This window comes from Heterodontus francisci, chromosome 1, assembly GCF_036365525.1.
Source record: "Heterodontus francisci isolate sHetFra1 chromosome 1, sHetFra1.hap1, whole genome shotgun sequence".
NCBI lineage: Eukaryota > Metazoa > Chordata > Chondrichthyes > Heterodontiformes > Heterodontidae > Heterodontus > Heterodontus francisci.
The window spans coordinates 249,852,195-249,875,311 of NC_090371.1; the positions used below are offsets into that span (position 1 = coordinate 249,852,195).

Genomic DNA, 23,117 nt, shown 5'->3' on the forward strand with positions numbered 1-23,117 from the left:
AGTAATCCTATAAATTGCTGTGACAAGGCCTGGGGTGCTGAGTGGGGCGATCACTTTGTGCACTGTCCTTTCACTTCAAAGGCCTAGGTTTTAATCTAGTCCACACATATGGTGAAATTCACTTCTTTTAACAGTCTTTAAGAGCCCAATGTGAAATGTGTATGATCAGTTTCAACCTAGTTCCTAACTGGTGATAGTTCACTGCATAAAACTTTTATTAATTTAGCACTAAACTGGCAAATTTACTCAGATGCCACAAGGGTGGCTAGTGTGGGAAGTGGACATAAAAACCCATTCACCTACGCAGAGTTAAAATTGGTCCCATTAACACTAGGGATTGCTCTGAAGTTTGGATCAAATAGTGTTGTTGAAGATATGTGAAGGAAACTCTTCTTAGCATCTAACCCAAGGTACATACAATACTGGTACTGATGTAAAAATTAGGAAGTGCCCCATTCCACAGTGCTGACATCCTTTATCTTGACGAACATGCAAAAAAAACTAAATAAGCAGTCGTAGGTTCTTGTGCTCTTTCCAATTTCTTTATTAATTATGGAAGGAATAAATAATGACAGGCAGAATGCATTAAGATCTGTTGCATAAAAGGTTTTCACGAATCAAAAGAGCAAAGGGTAAATAGCTCATAAAAAAATTTGTCTAAGTTTATGCCTCATTGATGCTGTGGCCAAAATTAAGATCGGGGGGGGTTGCTGGGGACCAAATCAGTTTCAGCCTGTCCCTGCCTCCAAGTCCATTTCTGGCATTGGGGCACATCTGGGGGTGTTTCCTGGGCTCTTTGTAGATCAACGGATGTGGATGCCTCTTGATATGGCTTTCAGTCCTGGACTTTTCTAAAGTTGCAAATTTGTAGAGGTCGAAAGTAGTGGATCTTAGGTGGGACCAATTTACTTTAGAAAGATGGCCTTGGTTTCCCTTCAGGGAAAAATTTAAAAATGACTTTTAGCTCAGAGAATGTTTCTGTCATTGTTGAATCTAGAACCAGGGACACAGTTTTAAAATAAGGGGTATCCCATTTAAAATGGAGATAAAGAGGAATTTCTTCTCTCAGAGAATTGTGAATCTTTGGAATTCTCTACCCCAGAGAGCAGTGGAAGGCTGGGTCATTGAAAATATTCAAGGCTGAGCTAGACAGGTTTTTGATCTACAAGGGAGTTAAGCGTTATGGAGGGGGCAGGCAGGAAAGTGGAGTTAAAGCCGCAATCAGATCAGCCATGCTCAAGGTATCAAATGGCCCACTCCTGCTCCTATTTCTTATGTCCTTATGTTGGTCAATCTATTAAATCCAGGGATCTCTGGCTTCTCCTATCAGGGAGGGTGCCATTCTGATTTTTCAGCAGTTTATTGGGGTAGGCACCTTTGTTGAGCTTCTACTAATGCTGACCATCAGCTCCTATTATTAAAATTAATTCATCCCTGTGATTAGGGATATCATCAACATTCTCTCCAGTAGACAGCTCCCACTTTCACTCCGCCACACTTCCAGCAGCAGAGCGAGGGCCCTGGAATCTTGGACCCATAGACTTCTTTTTCAGTTTGTTGCATTTTCCCATTCAGATTTTGCTATTCACATTTATATCTTGCATTTACACTGGGAATTGTTTTTATTGTCCTTAAAAGAATTTGTGGAATGCAGATTTTTATTGTATGACAGGAACGAAGAGTTTTGCTTCAAAATATTTTAATGTATATTAGCAGGAAATTAACTATCTTGTTCGTGTCATAATAATGATCATGATTGTAGTAAACATTACTTATGAAAACAGATGATACAATTAACCAGGGATTTGTATGCCATTATATATTGTTCATTTTTGGGAGGTTAAAATTCCATGTTACCCTTCCACCAACAAAAACAACTTGCATTTATGGAGCACCTTCAATATGAGAAGTGTCACAAGAACTTCACAAATGGGCTTAAAGAAAACCCTCAATTCTTTTTGTGGAAAAATGGTCCTAACAACCTGAATGGAGTCATAAGACTGATAAATTGTGCATACTTTGTTAACATAGTAAGTAGCAATTTTAAAAGCTCAAACACCTACTGACCGGAATGGGGCATATGCAAGTTATCATTCGCCTCATTTCTTTTGACATAAATGGGGGTTAAGTTTGACTTCAGTGGTAGCACAGCATAGGCAACAGCAAACTGGTGTTACTGGAAATAATTGAGCAGGATGTAAAACAGGTGCCGATTCCCAACTGCCAGTTTGACTTCGCCCAAACTGAACATTACCCCTGAAGTGCATGCAATAGTAAGATGTTGAGTACATTTCTAGTCAGACTCTTGAAGCTTTGCACATAGGGAATCATGACCTAGTGCAGTATTCATCTCGAGTAGGGTTAGAGAGTGGGTGGGAAAATTGGACCAAGCTGGAGGAGGGGGAGGAATGAATGGGGTTGAGGGAGAGGCAAGGAGAGGAGGAGCAGGAATGAAAGGAGGGAAAGAGTGAACACATGGAGATGAGAGAAGGGGCAGGGAAGAGGAAGGGGGAAACAAAGTAGATGAGAATGGGATGAGTAGGAGGAGATGGAAAAAAGGATTGCAAGGAGGAAGAATAGGAGGACAAGGCAGATGGAGGAGTTGGGATCAGGAGGAGGAGGAGTGGAATGAGCTGTATAAGATGGGGGTGGTTCAATATTATCTGCCAATGGTGGGGGAGGTTTACAGGCTAGAAAGGGCTATTAATGGGGTAAAGGGACTGAAATGTCTTCAAGGAGGGGAAGGTTAGCCCAGAAAGATTATTGGCAGCAGAGAGGAAGGAAGCCCAAGAAGAAGAAGGTCTTCTGTCAGGCAGGCATGTTACAAACCTCAAAAAATGTTTTTGAACAACACCAGAAGGGTCCTTCAGAGGAGCAGGGCGTGAGTTGCAACACACTAATAGTCCAACAGGAATTAGAGTACCCAAATGATTGATGGCCAGGGGGTGAGGGACAGGGACCAAAGAACTGGGGTTTCTTTGGGGGTTGGAGGTTGGTTTTAGATTAAGATAAAGTTCACTTGGTTGCATTCTTTCAAAGGCCCGTTAAAACTGAGTGATCCTCAAGGTACACAGCCCTGTCTCTTTAGTTTCAAGGTAGGGGTCTGGCTCATACAGCTTTCTCTCAAACTTTCATTGCATAATGTTACTTTTTTTTAAAGAGTTCCTCAACATTTTCTGACCAAGTGAAATATTTTAATTACACTATAGGACTCCAGGCAGTTTGGTAGATGACTGAGAGGGCCTCAGCGGTTCTTCCTTTCGTTATAAAGTGCCAAATCGAATCATAACCACAGATTTTGAGTTTGTTGTTGTGATTGCTGCCACCTCGTGAAGTAGATAATTAAAAACAGCAGTGTCAGAGAAATAGACAGCTGTGTTCTGCCCTTTTCACTACCACTGTATGCAAGCAAAACTTTTATGAAATAATTTCCAGAAACATTTCAGACAGTTAAACATTATTTTTTGGCAGCCTGTGCACTGGAGTGTCACAAGGGCAATGCATTATATTACAGTTTCCACATGAGGAAAGGGAGGCTGCGGCAGGACAGAGCTTTCTCTTACCTTCTCTAAATCTACAATTCAGAGATGAAACATTACAATACTTAAAGAAGTATTCTCTTAATTATTTGAGAGGTGGAGAAATGGACAGCCTTTTGTCATATCAGTGTGATGTGCAGGAGTGCAATACAATATTCCATGATTTAGCAACATTCTATTCCAGTGCTTGTCAAAAACAACACTTTTGCTGGACACATTTTTTGAAGGAATGAAGCCATTTATAGGGAAACTCCCAACAACAGCATCTCTTGAGAGTCAAACTGTTAAAAAGCTTGACCATCCTATTTGTTTTCTCTACCGACTGACATTTTTAATGATTTTCATTCAAACTATGTATGTTGATGACATGATGAATGGACTGACTAGAGTGAGTTACTGTAGGTGGGAACTGAATGAATATCAGTTGCTGTCATTGGCTCAGGATGTTTTAGCAAGCTTAACATTTCAAACTTAGTTTGTTAATGCAACTCCTTCATATTGTCAAACTTGGTAGTTTATCCAAACTGCTTCTCCAATGATAACTGACTAAAAAAAATATGGAACCAAGAACTCTGGGCACTCTATGTACCAATATTATAACCTTGTTCATGTGGATTTCCTCTGCTTGAAATTTCTAGTGAAATTGTAAACACATGCTTTTAGAATGTCTATAATTTTGCTAGAAAAATCAAGGAGAAGCATCTATAAGACCTGTACACATAGCAAACAGAACAATTCCTATCAACCTTGTTTGCTTTTTCAAAATCAATGAAATAAAGATGAAGACCCACTAAAGTTAACCGTAATTCTTTCCAAGTGTTTACTTTTTAAAAGGGTACTGAGGGTGAGACTAGCACTAATATTTCCCTGCTTTTCCTGGCAGAATGCTTGATAAATCACTTTGCCCACTCTGAAGATCTCATTTGCTGCAATCTGTTTTGTACAATATAAACAACTCTTACACACAAACGTCTTATTGCTTTCACCTCACAGCAACACAGAGGCCGCAAAACTTGGCTCCGTAAGGGCTGTAGTTTTGGCACCATGAGGGCCAGTTTCAGGAGAAAAATGATGTCCATGCATGTCCTGCTCACTTATGATGCAATTTTCACCAAATACCCTGTTGTTGAGTGGGTTAGTGCTGGCTTAATGTGCATGTGCTAGCAATGTACAAAGTAGGCAGATTGTGACATCAGTCAGCGTCTAACACTGATTTGATGCCCAACCTGCCATTTTCAACCTCACCACTCTAGTTTACACACTCTCCACTCTCTTAAGCATGCACAGCTGAACATGCACTCAGCAGAACAAGGGACCATTCCACCCCCCACCACCACCACCCCCCGCACAACCCCCAACCAATGCTAATTAAAGGCAGCATTATCCAACTTGCAGGTTAATTGCTGTCACGCTTATGAGAAATATGGCGATGAAAAATTATGGACTAAAACTGAAGAGTTATAAAAATTGACTTTGCCTTTGTAAGAAAATGGACAATGCTGCAAAAGATGGCCACCTATACATTCAAACTATCTGCTCGCTGGTATAAACAAAAGCTAAAAGGTGTCAATTGCACCCATCCTAAATCGATGCTGAAACATAACTGAATTGAATGGGTTGATTTTGATTTTTTTTGATTTAGAGATACAGTACTAAAACAGGCCCTTCAGCCCACCGAGTCTATGCTGACCATTAACCACCCATTTATACTAATCCTACACTAATCCCATATTCCTACCACATCCTCACCTGTCCCTATATTCCCCTACCACCTACCTATACTAGGGGCAATTTATAATGGCCAATTTACCTATCAACCTGCAAGTCTTTTGGCTGTGGGAGGAAACCGGAGCACCTAGAGGAAACCCACGCAGACACAGGGAGAACTTGCAAACTCCACACAGGCAGCACCCAGAATTGAACCCGGGTCGCTGGAGCTGTGAGGCTGCGGTGCTAACCACTGCACCACTATGCCGCCCTATTCTATTGAAACAAAGAAAGTATGAAGTGAAAACATCATAAACTGTTTACTCTCATCCTGGGCCATTGTGTGTTCACCATCGGGGAGAGACCAAAGTGTCTCCTACCAGAAAATTATGTGATAAACGTTTTACCTTAAAAAGGCAGCCTGAGAGAGCGAGAGAGAGACCCAGAAAGAAGCAGCACCAAACAGCTTGTGCAGCTAATAGCTGGGAGAAAATCCAGCAAGCCAGAAGGGAGGCGCACTGCTGTAAATTTTACATTTTTAACTTACGTGGCAATGAAGTTGGAAGTGATCCTCTGTCTTCAAACTAAACTTTCAACCGAGAGAGCAATCCACAAACACCGCAGGCCTACAACCAATGAGAACTTGACTTCTAAGAGAATTCAACAGGTTTACTGTAAACCCCGGAACCCTACCTCACCTGAAACCAATTAATTACTCCTTTTCCACCATCAGCCTGTTCGTGTGTGCGTGCCTGCGTGCGCGAGTGAATGCTTGAGTGGATGTGGTTGTGACAATTTTGGGATAAGGCGTATTGCTCAATAAATAATTAATCTTCTGTATTAAACCTGTATTTTTTGTGCAAGGGCAGCGGGGGGGTGGTGCCCTCTGTGGGCCACAGTGCCCGATCATGAGTGCCCCGTGAAGTCCACAAGAAGGTTGCCAGGGTCTACCTGGCAGTGTCTCCACATGGCAGAGGGACCCCCTGCCACTGGTAAAATGCCAACAGCGGATGGGAGGAAGCCCATAGGTGGCCCTTAATTGGCCATTTAAGGGTCTCAATTCGCCTCTGGCAGGAAGGCCGTGCTCCACCTTCCCCGCCATTGACAAATTCCACGGTGTTGAGGAAGCTATGGGCATTCCAACACCCCCCCCCCCCTTCTCCCCCACAATCTACCTTTGCTATTTTACAGCCAACCCCCCCCCCCCCCCCAACCGCCTCCAAGCATGACCCTAGAGGGCTAGTAAAATTCAGTCCTAGGTGTTTGGAAAAGTTCATAAAATTTGGTAAATTCTGTCGGGAGTGGCACTGGACACTAGGATGCTGCTGCAAGACTGCTGAGTGCACCATTCTCTCCTATTCATGGTTGCAGTCCCCCTTGGGCAGCAGCATCAGAGGGAGATGGCGCAGAGGCAACAAAGAAGACAAGCGGTTTGCAGAGGGAGGAGGAGGAGGGCTGTCAGCAGGAGGCCTTATCCACCTGTGTAGTCTTCAGGGAGCACCCAAGCCAGGAGCAGTGTGTTTGGTGGCTGCACTTCACTAAGGAGGTGGTCACAGAACTGTACCACTTCTTGGCAGCTGATCTGCTGTCTCAAAGCAGGGCTAGTGGCCATCAAGGTGACCGTGGTCCTGAATGTTTTCACCATTGGATCCTTCCGGGCTGGAACTGACAAAATAGCAACCACCTCGCAGCTTGCCGGCCATCGCTGCATCCAGGAGCTCGCAGAGGCTCTGTATGACAGGAGGGGGGGGGCCCTTCATTCTCTTCTGTCTAAATATAGAGAGGCAGGATAAGCACACGGATGTCTTTGCCAGGATAACCAGCCTCCTCATTGTGCAAGGTGCCATCAACTGCACAATGGGCTTTTTGGGCACGACATTTCAATGCTGGGATGTATACCAAAACCACAAAGGGTACCACTCACTCACTAACTGTGAAACCTCACCTAGAATATCTTGCTGATGAATGCCCACTATTCTGGCAACAATCATGATTGGTTCATGATTGATAACTCCCCTCTGCAACCCAGCTACACGTGACCAGCACTGATATAATGAAAGCAATGAAGCCACAGGGAACATCATCGAGCAGGCCATCAGGATGCTGAAGCAATGATTCCACTGACTCAAATGCTCAGGAGGAGCCTTTCAGTACTCGCTGTTCCCAATTTATGGTGGGTCTGTTGCATCCTTCACCACCAGGCCATCATGAGGGCACAGTCCTGGCCACCATGAGCTCAGCGAGCACCTCAGGAGGAAGAAGAGGAGGAAAAAGGGAGGACGCAGCAGCATATCTACATTCCAGATGAGCTGTCCATGAGTGCATCATCAGACTCTGGTTCCCCTGAATGGCACCCCAGATCCCCACTGTTCAGTAATTCCCCAGCTTACTATCCCTCTGTGACAGACCATCACAGTATCCTCTTGGCCACAATCCTGAAATGGAAGCCACCACAAAGCAACCATTCCATACCAACTTTATCCAACAACATTTCCAATACTCCATACAATACTCAACTAATCACGCTTGTGCATTCCCGTAGTGCCTGACTTGTGGGTACCTTTCCCTGGCCTGGTGCTCTTATGCAGTGCTACTTCAGTGGCTGCAGCATGGCTAATGAAAGACTTCTCAGATGATCTTGCTGGACACCCTCCAGCATCTCTACGCCTTGAAGTCCCAGCTATGGACTGCACCACCATGGCATGGGTTGCAGCAGTCTGGGCTGGCTGGCTGACGGTCAAGAGCAAGTGTACTGGTGGAATGACAATGGCAAGAGCACGAATGCTGTCATCCTGAGAGAGGACAGCAGGTTCATGTTCCACAGAGGCACTGCCACTCCCCTGGGTCAGCACCTCAGCAGTCCTACAGCTGCATGGCAGCAAGCATGGATTTCATGACATCAGTCTGAGCTTCCACTGCAGCATTGAGATCTTGGGTGGCCTCCTCCTGTGGTGCAGTGGAAGCTGAACATTGTCCAGATGCTGTATGACAGTTGGGTGTGCAAGTGCTCTCATGGAGTTGGCCACCACTCAAAGGATGGGATTCAAGCTCTGCACGAAGCACTGTGCCAGTTGGAGCCGATCTCCATGCTCCTTCAGAGTGAAAATAGGCTCTCTCGCAGGAATGCCAGTGCACCAAGCATTTCTGTGGACGTGTCGATCGGCTATTTTCTATAGATGGCCCCATGAAAGCCCTCATCCGAGTCCTCTGCAGCAGAACTCATATACGACTTCGCCATCCAGGGTGCTGGAACCTGCACGATCTTTCCCCCTGACCTGGCTGCAACCCACCGATGCCTGGTGACTCACCACGTGCAGTTTTCCTTCTCTGCTACTCTGTTAAGGTTCACGCAATGACAGTAATTGAACTTGTGGCTGTGAATGTCACATCAAGTGACGATGTTTCTTCCTCATCAGTCCTCTTCTTCATCCAGGCCTTAATCTCCCGCACCACTGGCTGTCTAGTCGACTGTTTTTGGGTATCTGAAAGCTTATGAAGAAGGGCAGTGTTGGGGTGAGGGATGTTGGGAGACACAAGAAAGGAATGGTTACACCATCTGCAGCTTGTACATCATAACAGATTGCAGGATGAGGGTGAAGTTGCATTTGAAAAGGTGCATTAGGCAATGAACATACCATCATCCTCGATGGTTTCAACGATGCTGCTGGCCACAGCTTCTGTGGCGGACGCTCCAATTATTCCCAGCACCATGGGGTTGAGCACTTGCAGCTCTGCCTGTCCCCCACTGTTTAGTTGCTGTTGTTGTCTATAATGGGTCACCTTGACCTGCAAAAGAGATGGAAGCATGTCATTGAGTCTGGTGTGATATGTTTGGGAGATGTGCCTACCACAGTTGAATAGCTGGCAATGTATGCAAGCAGTGAGATGTGAGTGTGCAGCTTCCAGCAGTGCTAAGTGTGTGAGAGTGAGGTGAAGCATTTGAATGTGAGGTTTGAATTGTAATTGATATAGATTGTTGGTAGGTGAGTGATGGGGATGTCGTGAATGGAACAGTGTGTGAGGCAGTGTGATGTGCAGTTGGTATATAGTCATGTAAGGATGCATTCCCTGACCTTGACCACTCATGTGAGGTCAGTAAACTTCTTGCAGCACTGCATCCAGGTCCTCAGGGCTAGCCTGCTGACATTATTCACCACAGCCACCTGCTCCCACTGCCTTCTCTGCACCTGTCTGGAGGGCCTCCTGGGCCCCTGAGTGAAGAGAAGTTCACTCCTCTTCTTGAGCTCCTGCACCTGTACTTCCAGCACAGCATCCAAGAACCTTAGGGCATGCTGTCTGGCCTGTTGCACCATTTCCGTTGCTTCCTGCAAGCCTTCCACTCTTCCTCAAGCAGTTTCAGCCCCTGCTGCAAACGGAATGTACCTCACCTTTAAGAGGTGCAGTCTGGCTTTCAACAACACAGGCTAGCTTTAAGTGGTGCTGGCCTCACACAAACTTGGGCTCCCCGCTGAAGCATGCAACTGCGGAGCAGCACATTCACCGCTGGGCTCGATGCCACAATCATTTAAATTAGCAGGCACATAAAGTTTGCATGCTGCCTGCATCATTTTGAACAAACACAGGGTAATCGTGCATTGCAATCCCTCACACCTGATTGTAGGGCTATCCAATTTAGCCCACAAAATAATTTATTCTTGTACAACTTCATTTGATGAGGTACCTTTATAAATGTTCAATGTGAGATGGGGTATAAATAAAATGAAATAAAAACAGAAAGTGTTGGAAATATTCAGCAGACCTGGTGGCATTTGTGGAGAGAGAAACAGAGTTAATGTATCAGGTTCGTCACCTTACATCAGAAAGATTGAGAAACATGCACGAACATTATCAAAAGCGTATTTCAATCCTTTTTTTAATCTTATTGGTGCTATGAAAATTAGAGTTTGCAGCCATCAAACCATTACTTATGCACATTGGCCACACCATGTTTAAGAAAATGCAATTATAGAAGTTTTTCTCTTTTTAATGTTACTGGTTCTAAGCATTCAAAACTATATATAAAAAAAACTACAGTGCAGATCTTAGGGAGAAGAAATGGAAAAAAAAAATCACTATATAAACCAGAAATATTGGCTTTGGGTGTCAAAACTGACATAAATGTAGGAAACCTGCATTCTCTATTCTTATGCATGGAGGCAAAGCTTTGTGAATGGCCTAAATTAATGAATTTCAGGTTAGTTTACAAACATCCAACTTTTGCCCAATCTAGTTCAGTTCAGGTTCAAGGTTGGCCATTTAAAATGGTAGTGCAAGTGCAAAAAAGGCAGAGTGACATTTTGTGACTTCCAAAGCTCATGCAAAGTTACCAGCAATACGATTCCTTGTTTTAATTTTTTGAATAATTCAAGTGTATGAAAATCTATTAATAAAAGAGGGAAATAGCTGAATCAGTTACACATTGATTATTTTGTTGTTTCAGGTGTCTTTGGGAAGCACTGTGAATTGAACAGTTACGGGTTTGAAGAGCTGTCATACATGGAGTTTCCTAGTCTGGATCCAAACAACAATTACATCTATATCAAATTTTCCACCATTAAAGAAAACTCCTTGTTAATGTATAACTATGACAATCAGACAGGAAACAAGGCCGAGTTCCTGGCCCTGGAAATAGTGGAAGGCAAGATGAAATTCTCATTCAACCTTGGAAGTGGGGCACACAGACTGATGACGACCAAAAGGGTCTCTGATGGACAGTTTCACACTGTGGTTGCCAGAAGGGCTGGACTGGTAAGTAGCAACCTCACTGAACTGGATGCCATGGTGACTTCTGGAGTTTACTTTGTTCCTAGTGCACTATATGTACATTAAATCAGAGTTACATTTTCACTTGTTTAGTGAACTCACAGATTGCACATACTTGGAATTTAGGCCTATTACCTCTAATACATAACAGAACAGCCAATCAGAAAATAACTTACAATAATGGTGCTGAGTTACTCTTTAAACCATTGGGAACTACAAAACATTTTCAGTGTCAATGCAACTACCATGCACCATTTGAAGCACTGATGGACAGGGTAATGCACAAAAAGGTCTCCTTTATTCATGAGGCTTAGATTATTGTGTAGCCTGTGGGAGGACTGAGAAAGGGTCAGAAGGCAATCCACATATCTGGAGGTCCAGGAGATATGGGAAGCAATCATATGAGATCAGTGCACTCTGCAAAACTTGCTGCACTTAGAGAGAGATGTACAAAACAAATTGCACAATTTAAAGAAAAGTGCCAAAGGTTAAGTACTGAGTAACACTGTTAGCTGTATTATGTTGGTATATTTGGATATGACACTCCATTATTTTTATTGTTAATGTGGGACTGAGTGTCAGTTATCTTATTTGAAATCTCTCTTGTGCAAGTGCCTGTCGAAGGAGACACCAAGAGCCCCGCCATAGTCTGCTGCTGCGCTCTTTCTATCCAAAACACACAATGTTCACCAAAACATTCCTCTTTTATGTGCTGCTCTGCTCACCACCAGAATCCTGCTGTTTTCCTTTGGTGCCATATGCCAACTTTAAATGGAAGAAGTGAACAATGCATGGAAATTATGAATTTGCATGTTTCAAATTAATTGTTTAATGAGCAGTTAATGACCACAAGAAAAACTTAGCCTGGCTTTGTGAATTAACCAGAATTACAAATAGGTACTTCCAGGAATAAGTCTTAAAGCACTAATGACCACGAGATATTGAGTTGCAGTGCACACTGAGTAAAAGTTGATTGTATATATGCATTCTCCCACTGTATGGGTTATTTTCTCATATTGAGAAGTATATACGTGTGCTATAAACAGCACGACATTTTAAACCAATTCTAGCAGATGTTCTCAGATTTGAGCGTGTTTTTGATGATGGTACAGCCAATACACATTTATCGCATCTCTCCTTCAGTAGATTGTAGGAACAAGTTTCTTTGCAGTATTTGGGCACATAATCTAGACTAACACTTCAATACAGTACTGAGTGTGTGCTTCATTGTTCTTTAGTGAGATGTCAAACCAAAGTCTGCAAATTCAGAGGGATGTAAAACAATGCCATGGCACTATTCAAAGTAGAGCAGGGAGTTTTTCCATTATTCTGACCAATATTCCATTATTCTGATATTAATTCAACACGTTACTGCATGGAACCTAGCTACCAAAATGGCTACTGCTTTTGCCTGTATAAGAAAAGTGACTTTTCATCAAAATTCATTGGATGTGAAGCGCCTTGAGATGTCCTGAGATAATAAGATGTGATGTAAATATGAGACTGTACTTCAATCCTTTTTACACTCAACCCTTGAACTTCTATCTTTGTTTCATCCTTTTTTTGTTTGTTTCTTGATCTTACTATAATTTTTATTTCTTTGAACTTTACTAAACTCTGCATTTGCCACGCCACATACTCTCTCTTACCGGAACCCTGACTATGCTGATGTCAAGATTCACTTCATTCATTTCCTACTTGCAACTTTGCTGGCATCCGGTACTTTGGGTATAAGCCCTATATTTAGGTTTCTCAATACCCAAAATCACACACATCTCGCATATCAGTTTTATTTATTTCCTGGACATCGTTTCAAGCTCCTGCATTAATCACACACAAGTGTCAGCTTTATACATAATACATTGTGTCCACTGTAGCTAGTATTGCAGCTGTTTGCTGTATTGTTGAATACATTTTTTTGTGTACTAAGTTAAATAACTCTTTAGGAAACAGTGCTGCCTTGCAATTAGAAGATGTGCTAAAAATAATCATTGTTCAGTCTGGAATCATTGTGTCAAAGGTGAGTCAAAGAAGAAACAAAGAATAATGCTACAAAAACGTACATCTGAAATGTAATTGGAGAAATAGTTCCGAATCTAGTAACATAAAGATTACCAGTTTTCACCGCTAAGGACCAGGACTCAGTGGCGTAGTGGTTAGCACCGCAGCCTCATAGCTCCAGCGACCTGGGTTCAGTTCCGGGTTTCTGCCGGATGCTCCGGTTTCCTCCCACAGCCAAAGACTTGCAGGTTGATAGGTAAATTGGCCATTATAAATTGCTCCTAGTGTAGGTAGGTGGTGGGGATGTGGTAGGAATATGGGATTAATGTAGGATTAGTATAAATGGGTGGTTGTTGGTCGGCACAGACTCGGTGGGCTGAAGGGCCTGTTTCAGTGCTGTATCTCTCTATGACTCTGGGCTGCAAAATTGCTTGGAATTTTTTGTGTCAGAGGGTAGACACCATATTAGCATGAGATAGTTGGGACTTAGCACCACTTTCAATCGATCTCTTGTGCTATCTGTCCACAGCCCATGCAATTTTTCCTCTCCAGCCCTACCCCAATGTGGCATAGTGCAATTAGCCCCCAAATGTTTTGAAATTATGAAATGTTTAGTAAACCTTTTGGCACTGCTTCAGGCCACTTTCCGAGTCTGGACTCAACCAGGAGGGCCTACATCTGGAGACCAGTATGCCTTCAGTCACTGGGCATCACAAAAATACCAGCTCTCAAATGTGGAGCAAGAGTAGAACACCCCCACTGCCCCACCTCTGCATAGCCCTCTACCTGCAGGGTAGCCCACATTTCCACTGAGGAAGCTCCCAGAAATTGCAGAGACTCTGGCTGGTTTTCTGCCATTTCCCTGGGGATAGTACAGGCTACTGTCAGAGGTACAATGACAAAATCGGCACGGAATTTCAGGGCCCGAGCAATTACAAACTTTCAGCACAGTTTTAAAAAATGAACAGGAGGAGCCTTGCTATTGGAGGGGTAAAAGTCTAATTTAAATGCTTAGTTTGGAAAATAGATCCTCTTAATTCACTCTGTTTTCTTATATGTAATTAAACGTAAAACAATATGATTGTTGTTGCAGTCCCTACTTATGAAATGTCATATATACTGCAGGAATATCTACAAAATGTCGGCACAGAACAGTATCCTACAATCTGAACTCACATTTTCAAAGTTTAGATTGCAAGTTTAACTCTTAGCCTGCCAGCAAGTCCCAGAAACTTAGTGTTTCTCAACTTGGCCGATAGTACATGGAAAATAATTCCAGTATTACATTAATTAAGCTGCTCAAGCTTTCTGACTAGCATTTTTACTGCAATATTAACCTTAAGGGACACAAATCAGGAGTGTGATGTAATACTCTCCACTTGCCTGGATGAGTGCAGTTCCAACAACACTCAAGAAGTTTGACACCCTCCAGGAAAAAGAAGGCTACTTGATTGGAACCCTCTCCACCACCTTAATTATTCACTCCCTCCACCATATTGCAATAAAAATGCTATTCATGATACTTGAGCAGCTTATTTACTGTAATATTGGAATTATTTTCCATGTACTATCGCCTGAGCTGAGAAATAGAAAGTTCCTTCAACTTGGTAGCCTAAGAGTGCACAGTGGCAGCAGTGTATACCATATACAAGATGGCCTGCAGCAACTCGCCAAGGCTCCTTCAACAACACCTTCCAAACCCACAACCTCTACCGCCTAGAAGAATAACTACGGCAGACACATGGGAACCCCCATCTCCTGCAAGTTCCCCTCTAAGTCACAAACCATCCTTACTTGGAATTATATCACTGTTCCTTCACTGTCGCTGGGTCAAAATCCTGGAACTCCTTCTGTTACAGCACTGTGGGTGTACCTACACCACTAGGGCTGCAGCGGTTCAAAGAGGCAGTTCACCATCTCCTTCTCGACGGCAATTAGGGATGAGCAATAAATGCTGGCCTTATTAGTGATACACGCATCCCATGAACAAATAAAAACTCATATGTTCTTAGAACACATCCTCCTTAAACTTAGGTTCATCCAATACTCTTCGTCCAAATCCTAACCACTACCAAGTCCTGTTCGTGACCCCTGAACTCACTGATCTTCATTGGCTCCAGGTCCACCAACATTTTGATTTTAACATTCACATTCTCATGTTCAAATACCTCCATGGCCTAATCCCTCCCTATCTCTGCGACCTGCCTGACAGTTCTTCAAGAACTCTGCATTCCTCAAATTCCAACCTCTTGTGCTTCACCCACTCCCTTCTCCTTGCAATTGGCTGCTATGTTTCCAGCCATTTAGGTTAAAGCTATGGAATTCCCTCTTTAAACTACTCTGCCTCCCAACTTTTCTTCCTCGCCACCTCTTTTTTCTCCTTTAAGAGCCTCCTTAAAACCTACCTCTTTAACCATGCTTTTGTCAACCATCCTCATATCACCTTCTTTTGCTCATGTCAATTTTTGTTTGATTAAGCATCTGTAAATCGCCTTGGGATATGTTTCTATGTAAAAGGTGCAATATAAATGCAAGTTGATGTTGTTAAAATGCACCTTTAACAAAAATGTAAAAAAATACATTTAATTGTGACCAGCCAACCTATTCCTGATGGTCTCTTCTTTCCCATTCTCTATTTCATTTTAATCTTTTTCCTTTAATCTAACATATGCTATCTGTATTTAATTTGAATATTTCTACCTAATTTAACACATGCAGTTTTTTTTTTCCAAACTTAAACCTTACTTGAGAAACTCTTTACCTTGTTCCTTCTGTTGCTGACTCCTGGGGATAGAAATTGGGCATCATTGCAGACAGAAAATGGGGAGCAATGAATAATTTTGTGGGTCTATGTCCAGGGCAGCCTCCTAAATTACACATTAGCCCCTTGCATATGATAATGAGAGGTGTAGCGCCTGTTTTAGGATTCCCTTGAAAAATGTGGCTACCTTGAGCAGAGCAGCTGTCAGGCCTGCACTGCACAGGTTTCCCTGCCAAAAGGTTAAGTATTAATATATTTTTCAGATGCACAGCACTCCTGCTGACCATGATCATTCCCCCCTTCAGCTATCCTCCTCCTCCCCTGTCCCACATGCCCACCACCCCCCACACCCACCCCACTCCCTTGTTACTTTCCTGAGGCCAAAATTTCATACCTGCACAACGATGAGTCGCCAGGCAGCAGGCGCTGACAACTCCTCCAGATTATTTAGGTGAGGCCCAATTTTCAGTCGCGTGTTATAACCGAATCTCTGCCTTTACACCTGAAACCAAACGCTAACAATTTTCTATCCCCACTGTCCACTGTGGAGATGGAAGCATATTTAGATAAATTGGTTGTAAAGGCTGATGTTGTAGCCAATTCAAAGCCCAGATTATTTTGACTAAATCAATTCTTGATTTAACTTTACCACTCATACCAGGGTCAAACCCTCGAACTCTACAGAGGAGAAATTTAATCGTGTAGCGCCACTTCTAGCTTCAATTATATCATTGAAGAATGCAGCCTGGGCCATGCAGGTAGTGACCCACGGCATTGCCTGCTCACCGGAAATCGAGGCAAGTCTTCTAACACAGCTAGAAGCAGTGCTATACGAATGACTTTCTCCACTATAAATGTACAATTGGGGATCTAATTGACCAGATGGCACTGCCTTAACCAACAAGCCTGTGTCAATTTTTTTTTGGAGAGGGAAGAATACTGTTTTTATAACGATGATGTCATATTAAACAGGACAATGATGCATTTTGACACAATTTACATTGTCGCATTGTGTGTTTGCAAAGGAAGGAAAGAACATCTGCCAAGCATTTCCTCACAAAGATGGAGCCCTTTTAAGTTTCCCTTTAATACTTTGATAGTCCTGTCCTGAGTTTGATTATGCAAACTAGGAAATGTTGTCTGATTAGGCTCCTGTGAAGTGCCTTGGTATGTTTTCCTACATCACGGGGGCTATATAAAGAGAATTATCTCTGAGATGCATATAAATCATGCATTTGTAGGGTCCATTTAGCCAAGCAGGATAAAATCTGCCATGCTGTGCGATAGATGTGATTTTAAGAGTGTTAGGAAATAATTTCCTGAATCCCTCAACGCTATTTTGAAATATAATTTTAAAGCTGTTGTGAAAGAGCCATTTGGTTAGGTTAATCAGCCATGTGTGTCTTCAGTGTGCAGACACAAAGGAAATATATTGCCCAGATGTCACACCGCTTATAGTAAAACCACTAGAATTTCAATGCTTTCATATGGGAATTTTTATGGAAAGATGGGAAGAGCATTAAACTGTCAATTTTGAAAAATGAGTGAGTTACAGCATCCCAAAGCATCAAAAGAGCAGAGGCAAGGAGCATCAGTACATACTGTGCTCAGATCCCACCACAGCAAACAGTGTTGTGTGTCCAGTAAGTGGAATTGTGACTGCAGGTGAATTCTTTTGCAGATAGCTCTCAACAGTGATGTAAATATTTCTGCCCTGGGCATAATCAGGAATTTGCGTTGGTTAGGTTTCATGAGCCAGCACAATCGGGCAGCGTAATAGAATGGTAATTTTTGTTCCATTAAACTGTATTCATTGGTGTTCTTAAGAGTGGGAACCTGATGCAGATTTATTAATAGAGCTGGATATCAGTTAATCACAAAAAGTAAGCATTTTTAAATAAGTCTGTGAGTACCCTGATTTAAAATCACTGAAAATAATTTTGTAAAAAATCTGTAATAAACCATTTACTACTTTCATTGCTGTACCCTAGTCCGTTTCTTAGTAAATGAAATACTTTTTGAAAGGAAAAAATCTTTTAAAATGCACCCACTAGTACTTGTACGCCAAAAAGAATGAGTGCATTTTGAAGAGCCTTTACTAATCAGCACAATCGGCAGAACCTTGTAATATCAACCTGGGGGCTTTGCCAGTTTTGTGGGCCAGTCCTGATCTAGCAGACTGAACCTTAAACCAGTGTTAAAGATCACAGGAAATTTAAGTGGTTTTGGGTATAACTCACTTGCATTTAATATTCCCTGATCTTTTGCACTAGTTCAGCCGATTCCACCCAGATTGCAGCGCCATTACTGGCAACATTTGACCTTTCTGTGTTGAGTGCTGCCACAGCCAGTGCAATTCTCTATTCTGTAATTAGTGCATTTATTATGGAGGGCAGTAAACATCCATGATTATTGTGATGGAATTCGTGGTTGCAAAGCTTGTTTTTCTTTAGACCCTAACTGAGAGGGAAACTAGAACTGAAACAGAAACGGAAACCAAAACTGAAACAAAAACTGGAAAACAACTTCAGGTTTCCAGGGAAACGGACACTGGTTAGAACCAGATAAAAAGAGACAAAGGCCTCCCCAGATCAGGCAGACCAGGCAGGAGTGGAGCGCTGGCAAGCTGAAGAAAGTGACTTAACGTAGCTGACTAACCGGACCCGGCCATACAGTGCACAGATTATCTCTGAGGGACTCAGATAAAAGGAAAGACTGGTAAATCCATGCCATCAAGACTGTGGTGTGCAGAGCTGAGGAAGTTCTGGAGAAGTGCACCTCGTGGTGAAGACCACACCCGTGGAGTTCAGATTGAGAGGAACTGCTGTCGGAAGAAGAATAGCAGCTAAATCCTTGAAGAAAGAAGCTGAAAATCTGCTTGAGGAACTTCAAAGTTGTGAAGAACTGTGTGACTGTAATAGTTGCCATATATGCTGGGTGGACTGTCCAGTGAAACTGTGAGCCCCATCTCTGTTGTATCTGATAGTTAAGGTGTAATTTGTAATATATATATTGACCGTATTGTGTCTGTTGCTTCATGTTTAAGTTACATAGATTTTGATTTGAGTGTTAAAGTAAAATTTATAAAAGTAAAATTTTGGTTGTTTGGTTTGGTTTCCTAAATTGGGGTCAGTCAGTGGATTTGATTTGTTTTGTTTGGTGGTCTCCATGGGGATCATAACATCATGCACTCCATTTTCAAAGTTATTTAAATGTGCCATTTTCGATGTCCATTAGTCTGAGTTAGATCTATGATGGAGACCACCCGGAATGGTCCAATCCTCCAATTGTTTGTTTCTATTGGTTGACTCTTAAATATTCACCTTTTATTCAAAACTCAGTCCCATTTCCAACGTACATAGTTTTAACCCGGGTTTTTAGAGCTGTGTAATATTCATACCCACAGTAACTGAGATACTGAGGGTTTTATGTACACTTCCTGGTATATTTTATGGTGTTTGTTAAGGAACACTACAAGTGACAAAAGAACCCCCAATCTTACCTTGTACTTGAGCAGATTGAGGATAACAATGAATGATAATTGTGTTGCACATGAGCAAATCATGAACTATCCAATCACATTTCTGCAAACCGTAGAAAATTTAATCCACAACACTGAAAATCAGTAATGGGATTAAATGGCACAATGGATTAACAGATTGTCCTTGCACAGCTGGCATCTGAGCTTGTGGCCAACTCAGAGCGTTGGAAGGAAAATCTCCAACGTCATGTACTCACGTGCGCAGTAGAAAGGAATGTGAGTAGTTATCTTCATATCTAATAAAAACCAAATCCATTCAAAGGTTGATTACGGAACTAGTCTGATGGGTAGAAAGCCCATTTCTTATTTTATGTTGATTTTTTGCAGACTAAAATTGCCACAGGTACAGATTATCTCCAGTTTTGGTAAGCAGAGAAATACAACAATTCACTAACTTGCAAGTAAAGCAGCTGTGTTTATTCCTACTGCTCCAGCTTGTTCTTTTTCTTTCTTTTTATATTTGTTTGTGATTGATTACTCCATAGCCCACACCAAATAGCTCCTTCCAAACCCACAATCTCTCACACCTTGAAGACCAAGAGCAAGGACAGCAGGCGTGTGGGAACACCACAACCTGCAAGTGCGCCTCCAAGTCACACACCATCTTGACTTGGAATTGTATCACTGTTCCTTCATAGTCCCTGGATCAAAATCCTGGAATTCCGTACCTATCAGCATGGTGGGTGTACCTACACCACACGGACTGCATTGGTTCAAGAAGACGACCAATTACCACCTTCAAGAGAAATTAGGGATGGGCAATTATTGCTGGCCTTGCCAGCGATGTCCACAGCCCATGGCAGTGGTTAGCACCGCAGCCTCACAGCTCCAGCGATCCGGGTTCAATTCTGGGTACTGCCTGTGTGGAGTTTGCAAGTTCTCCCTGTGTCTGCGTGGGTTTCCTCCGGGTGCTCCGGTTTCCTCCCACAAGCCAAAAGACTTGCAGGTTGGTAGGTAAATTGGCCATTATAAATTGCCACTAGTATAGGTAAGTGGTAGGGAAATATAGGGACAGGTGGGGATGTTTGGTAGGAATATGGGATTAGTGTAGGATTAGTATAAATGGGCGGTTGATGGTCGGCACAGACTCAGTGGGCCGAAGGGCCTGTTTCAGTGCTGTATCTCTAAACTAAACTATGAACGAATAAAAAAAATATACATTTTGTTCCTATTCAGGATTTTTCTTTTCTGATTATATTTTGAGTAATGGTTCTTCACCGATGAAGTTATTTTAGCCAAATTTCAACGTTAACAGGCAGCATGCAAATTTAAGAATGTTTTTCAGTATTGACTCAGGCATGCTTTTCTATTGCATATTAAATTTTGTGTAAATTACGATGTGAAAAATCTGTTAAATCCAGAAATGGGATGGGATGGATAAGAACAGTAAATATCAAAAGGGGGGTACATTGAATGTGTATAAATGATAACCAATTTATATACAAAATAAAATGTCAGCCACAGAATTTCAGTTTATTTTTAAATTTAAGTAAAAGATTGAAAACAGAGGATACCTGGGAAATGGTGACCAAAGCTTCATGTGAGTATAGTTTGAAGTATTTACATCCATGTTTTAAACAAAATCTAAAATTCCCCAACCGAATAATGTCAGGTGCTAGACTGATTATCACACAGTTGTAAACATATACTGCTTAACCACTTCCAGATGCTGCAGACTTCCAGCATCATTCTTTCCGCCTTCATTGCCCATCTTTATAATATAACCGATAGCATTTGTAGAGTGCAATTGAATTTATAATTTATTTGAAGAGCCTGGAATGCAATTCCTCCCAAAACTGACACTTTAATCATATAGACATTTATCCCTACAGTTTCACCTTTAGTGTCCTGCCTTTTGAGGGGGGGGGGGGGGTGGTGTTGGGGGGCAGGGGAAACATCATGTGCAGTTGGCACCACAACTCCAATAGCAGAACAATACATAAATAAAAAGTGAAGGGGCTAGATAAGAGGTATTTGAACCAGTGGCTGCATATTCACAGAACTATGCACAGAAATATGAAAGAGTATCTGGAATTTGAATTGGTATAAAATTAAAGTTTCACCATAGCAAAACACATTGCAAATCCATGGGTTGAATTTTTGTTCTGGGGCAGGAAACAGGAGCTGGGACTGTTTCCGGGTCCTGAACCCAGCCCCTGGGGGAAAACAGTTACTCCTTGGAATTTTGACTGGGATGCCCCTTAATTGGCATGGAGACAGCTTCCCTGTCCAATTAAGAGTGGCAGGCAAGCTCTCAAAACTGAGGGCCAATCAAAGACCTTCCAACGTCAGAGGAACACCCAGCTGCAATGATTGGTAAGTAATTGAGAGGGTGCTTCAACATGAACGTGCCCTATGGGCGGCACAGTGGTTAGCACCGCAGCCTCACAGCTCCAGTGACCCGGGTTCAATTCTGGGTACTGCCTGTGTGGAGTTTGCAAGTTCTCCCTGTGTCTGCGTGGGTTTTCTCCGGGTGCTCCGGTTTCCTCCCACCACCAAAAGACTTGCAGGTTGATAGGTAAATTGGCCATTATAAATTGCCCCTGGTATAGGTAGGTGGTAGGAGAATATAGGGACAGGTGGGCATGTGGTAGGAATGTAGGATTCGTCTTAATGGGAGGTTGATGGTCAGCACAGACTCGGTGGGCCGAAGGACCTGTTTCAGTGCTGTATCTCTAAATAAATCAGCCACTTGTTTACAAATATAATTAAAAATTAGAGAAAGCAGCCCGGCCACTACAGTGTGGGGGGAAGTGAGGGCGTCCTTTGGCTGCACCTCCCCCCCACCCCCTCCCCCCCCGCCCACCCAGGCAGGTAGGGAAGTCCTGTAGGCCTGTCTGGAGCATTGTCACCCTGGCCTGCCGCTGGGTGCCGGCCTCCAGGCAGTTGACCTGCCCGCGACCCCCACACCCCCCACCCTGCCGCGTTGCATCGGGAAACTGGAGGTCTCCTTAAGTTTCCTTTAACAAAGCTCTTAGTGAGCCTAATTGGCTGGAGGTGGGCAGCCCTGCCGGCCCCAAACCCGCCTTGTTCAAAATGGCTGACGTCAGGAATGGGGTATGGAAACCGGCATGCCAGCCGGTTCTGGTATTTTTGGGCCCTGTCTGCCTCCATTCCTGACCTCGGTGGGGCTCGAGAATCCTGCCCCATGTTTTCAAAACAGAATGGGAGAGCGGTGAAATAAGGTTACCATAAACACAACAATACCTGGTGCTACAACTTTTGTTTTAATCTTATTTTTAAGTGCAAAATTAAAACCTGAACATAAGAAATAGGAGCAGGAGTAGACAATGTGTTCCCTTGTGCCTGCTCCACCATTCAATACGATTATGGCTGATCTTCTGCCTCAGCTCCACTTTCTCCCCATATCCCTCGATTCCCTGAGAGATCAAAAATCTATCCCAACCTTGAATATACTCAACAATTGAGCATCTACAACCCTCTGGGGTAGAGAATTCCAAAGATTCACAACGCTCTGAGTGAAGAAATTTCTCTTCATCTCAGTCCTAAATAATCGGTCCCGTTGAGAGTGCTGTCGACGACACCTTCCATCACTTTGCTGATGATTGAGAGTAGACTGATAGAGCGGTAATTGGCTGAATTGGATTTGTCCTGCTCTTTGTGGACAGGACACACCTAGGCAATTTTCCACATTGTTGAGCAGAGGCCAGTGTTGTAGCTGAACTGGAACAGCTTGATTAGGGCCGCGGTTACTTCTGTAGCACAAAACCTCAGGATGTTATCATGGCCCAGAGCCTTTACTGTGAACAGTGCCTTTTACATTCCTTGGTATCATGTCAAGTGA

At 42.9% G+C, this 23,117-nt stretch overlaps 1 protein-coding gene across 1 annotated transcript in view; it reads left to right on the forward strand.

Annotated features, from left to right (window-relative positions):
• Positions 1-23,117, forward strand: part of fat4 (FAT atypical cadherin 4) — a 458,079-nt gene that overhangs the window by 391,489 nt on the left and 43,473 nt on the right. The window contains exon 12 of the mRNA XM_068042747.1: positions 10,687-10,994. Coding sequence (XP_067898848.1) covers positions 10,687-10,994 — 308 coding nt within the window. The remainder of the gene's footprint in view (positions 1-10,686; positions 10,995-23,117) is intronic.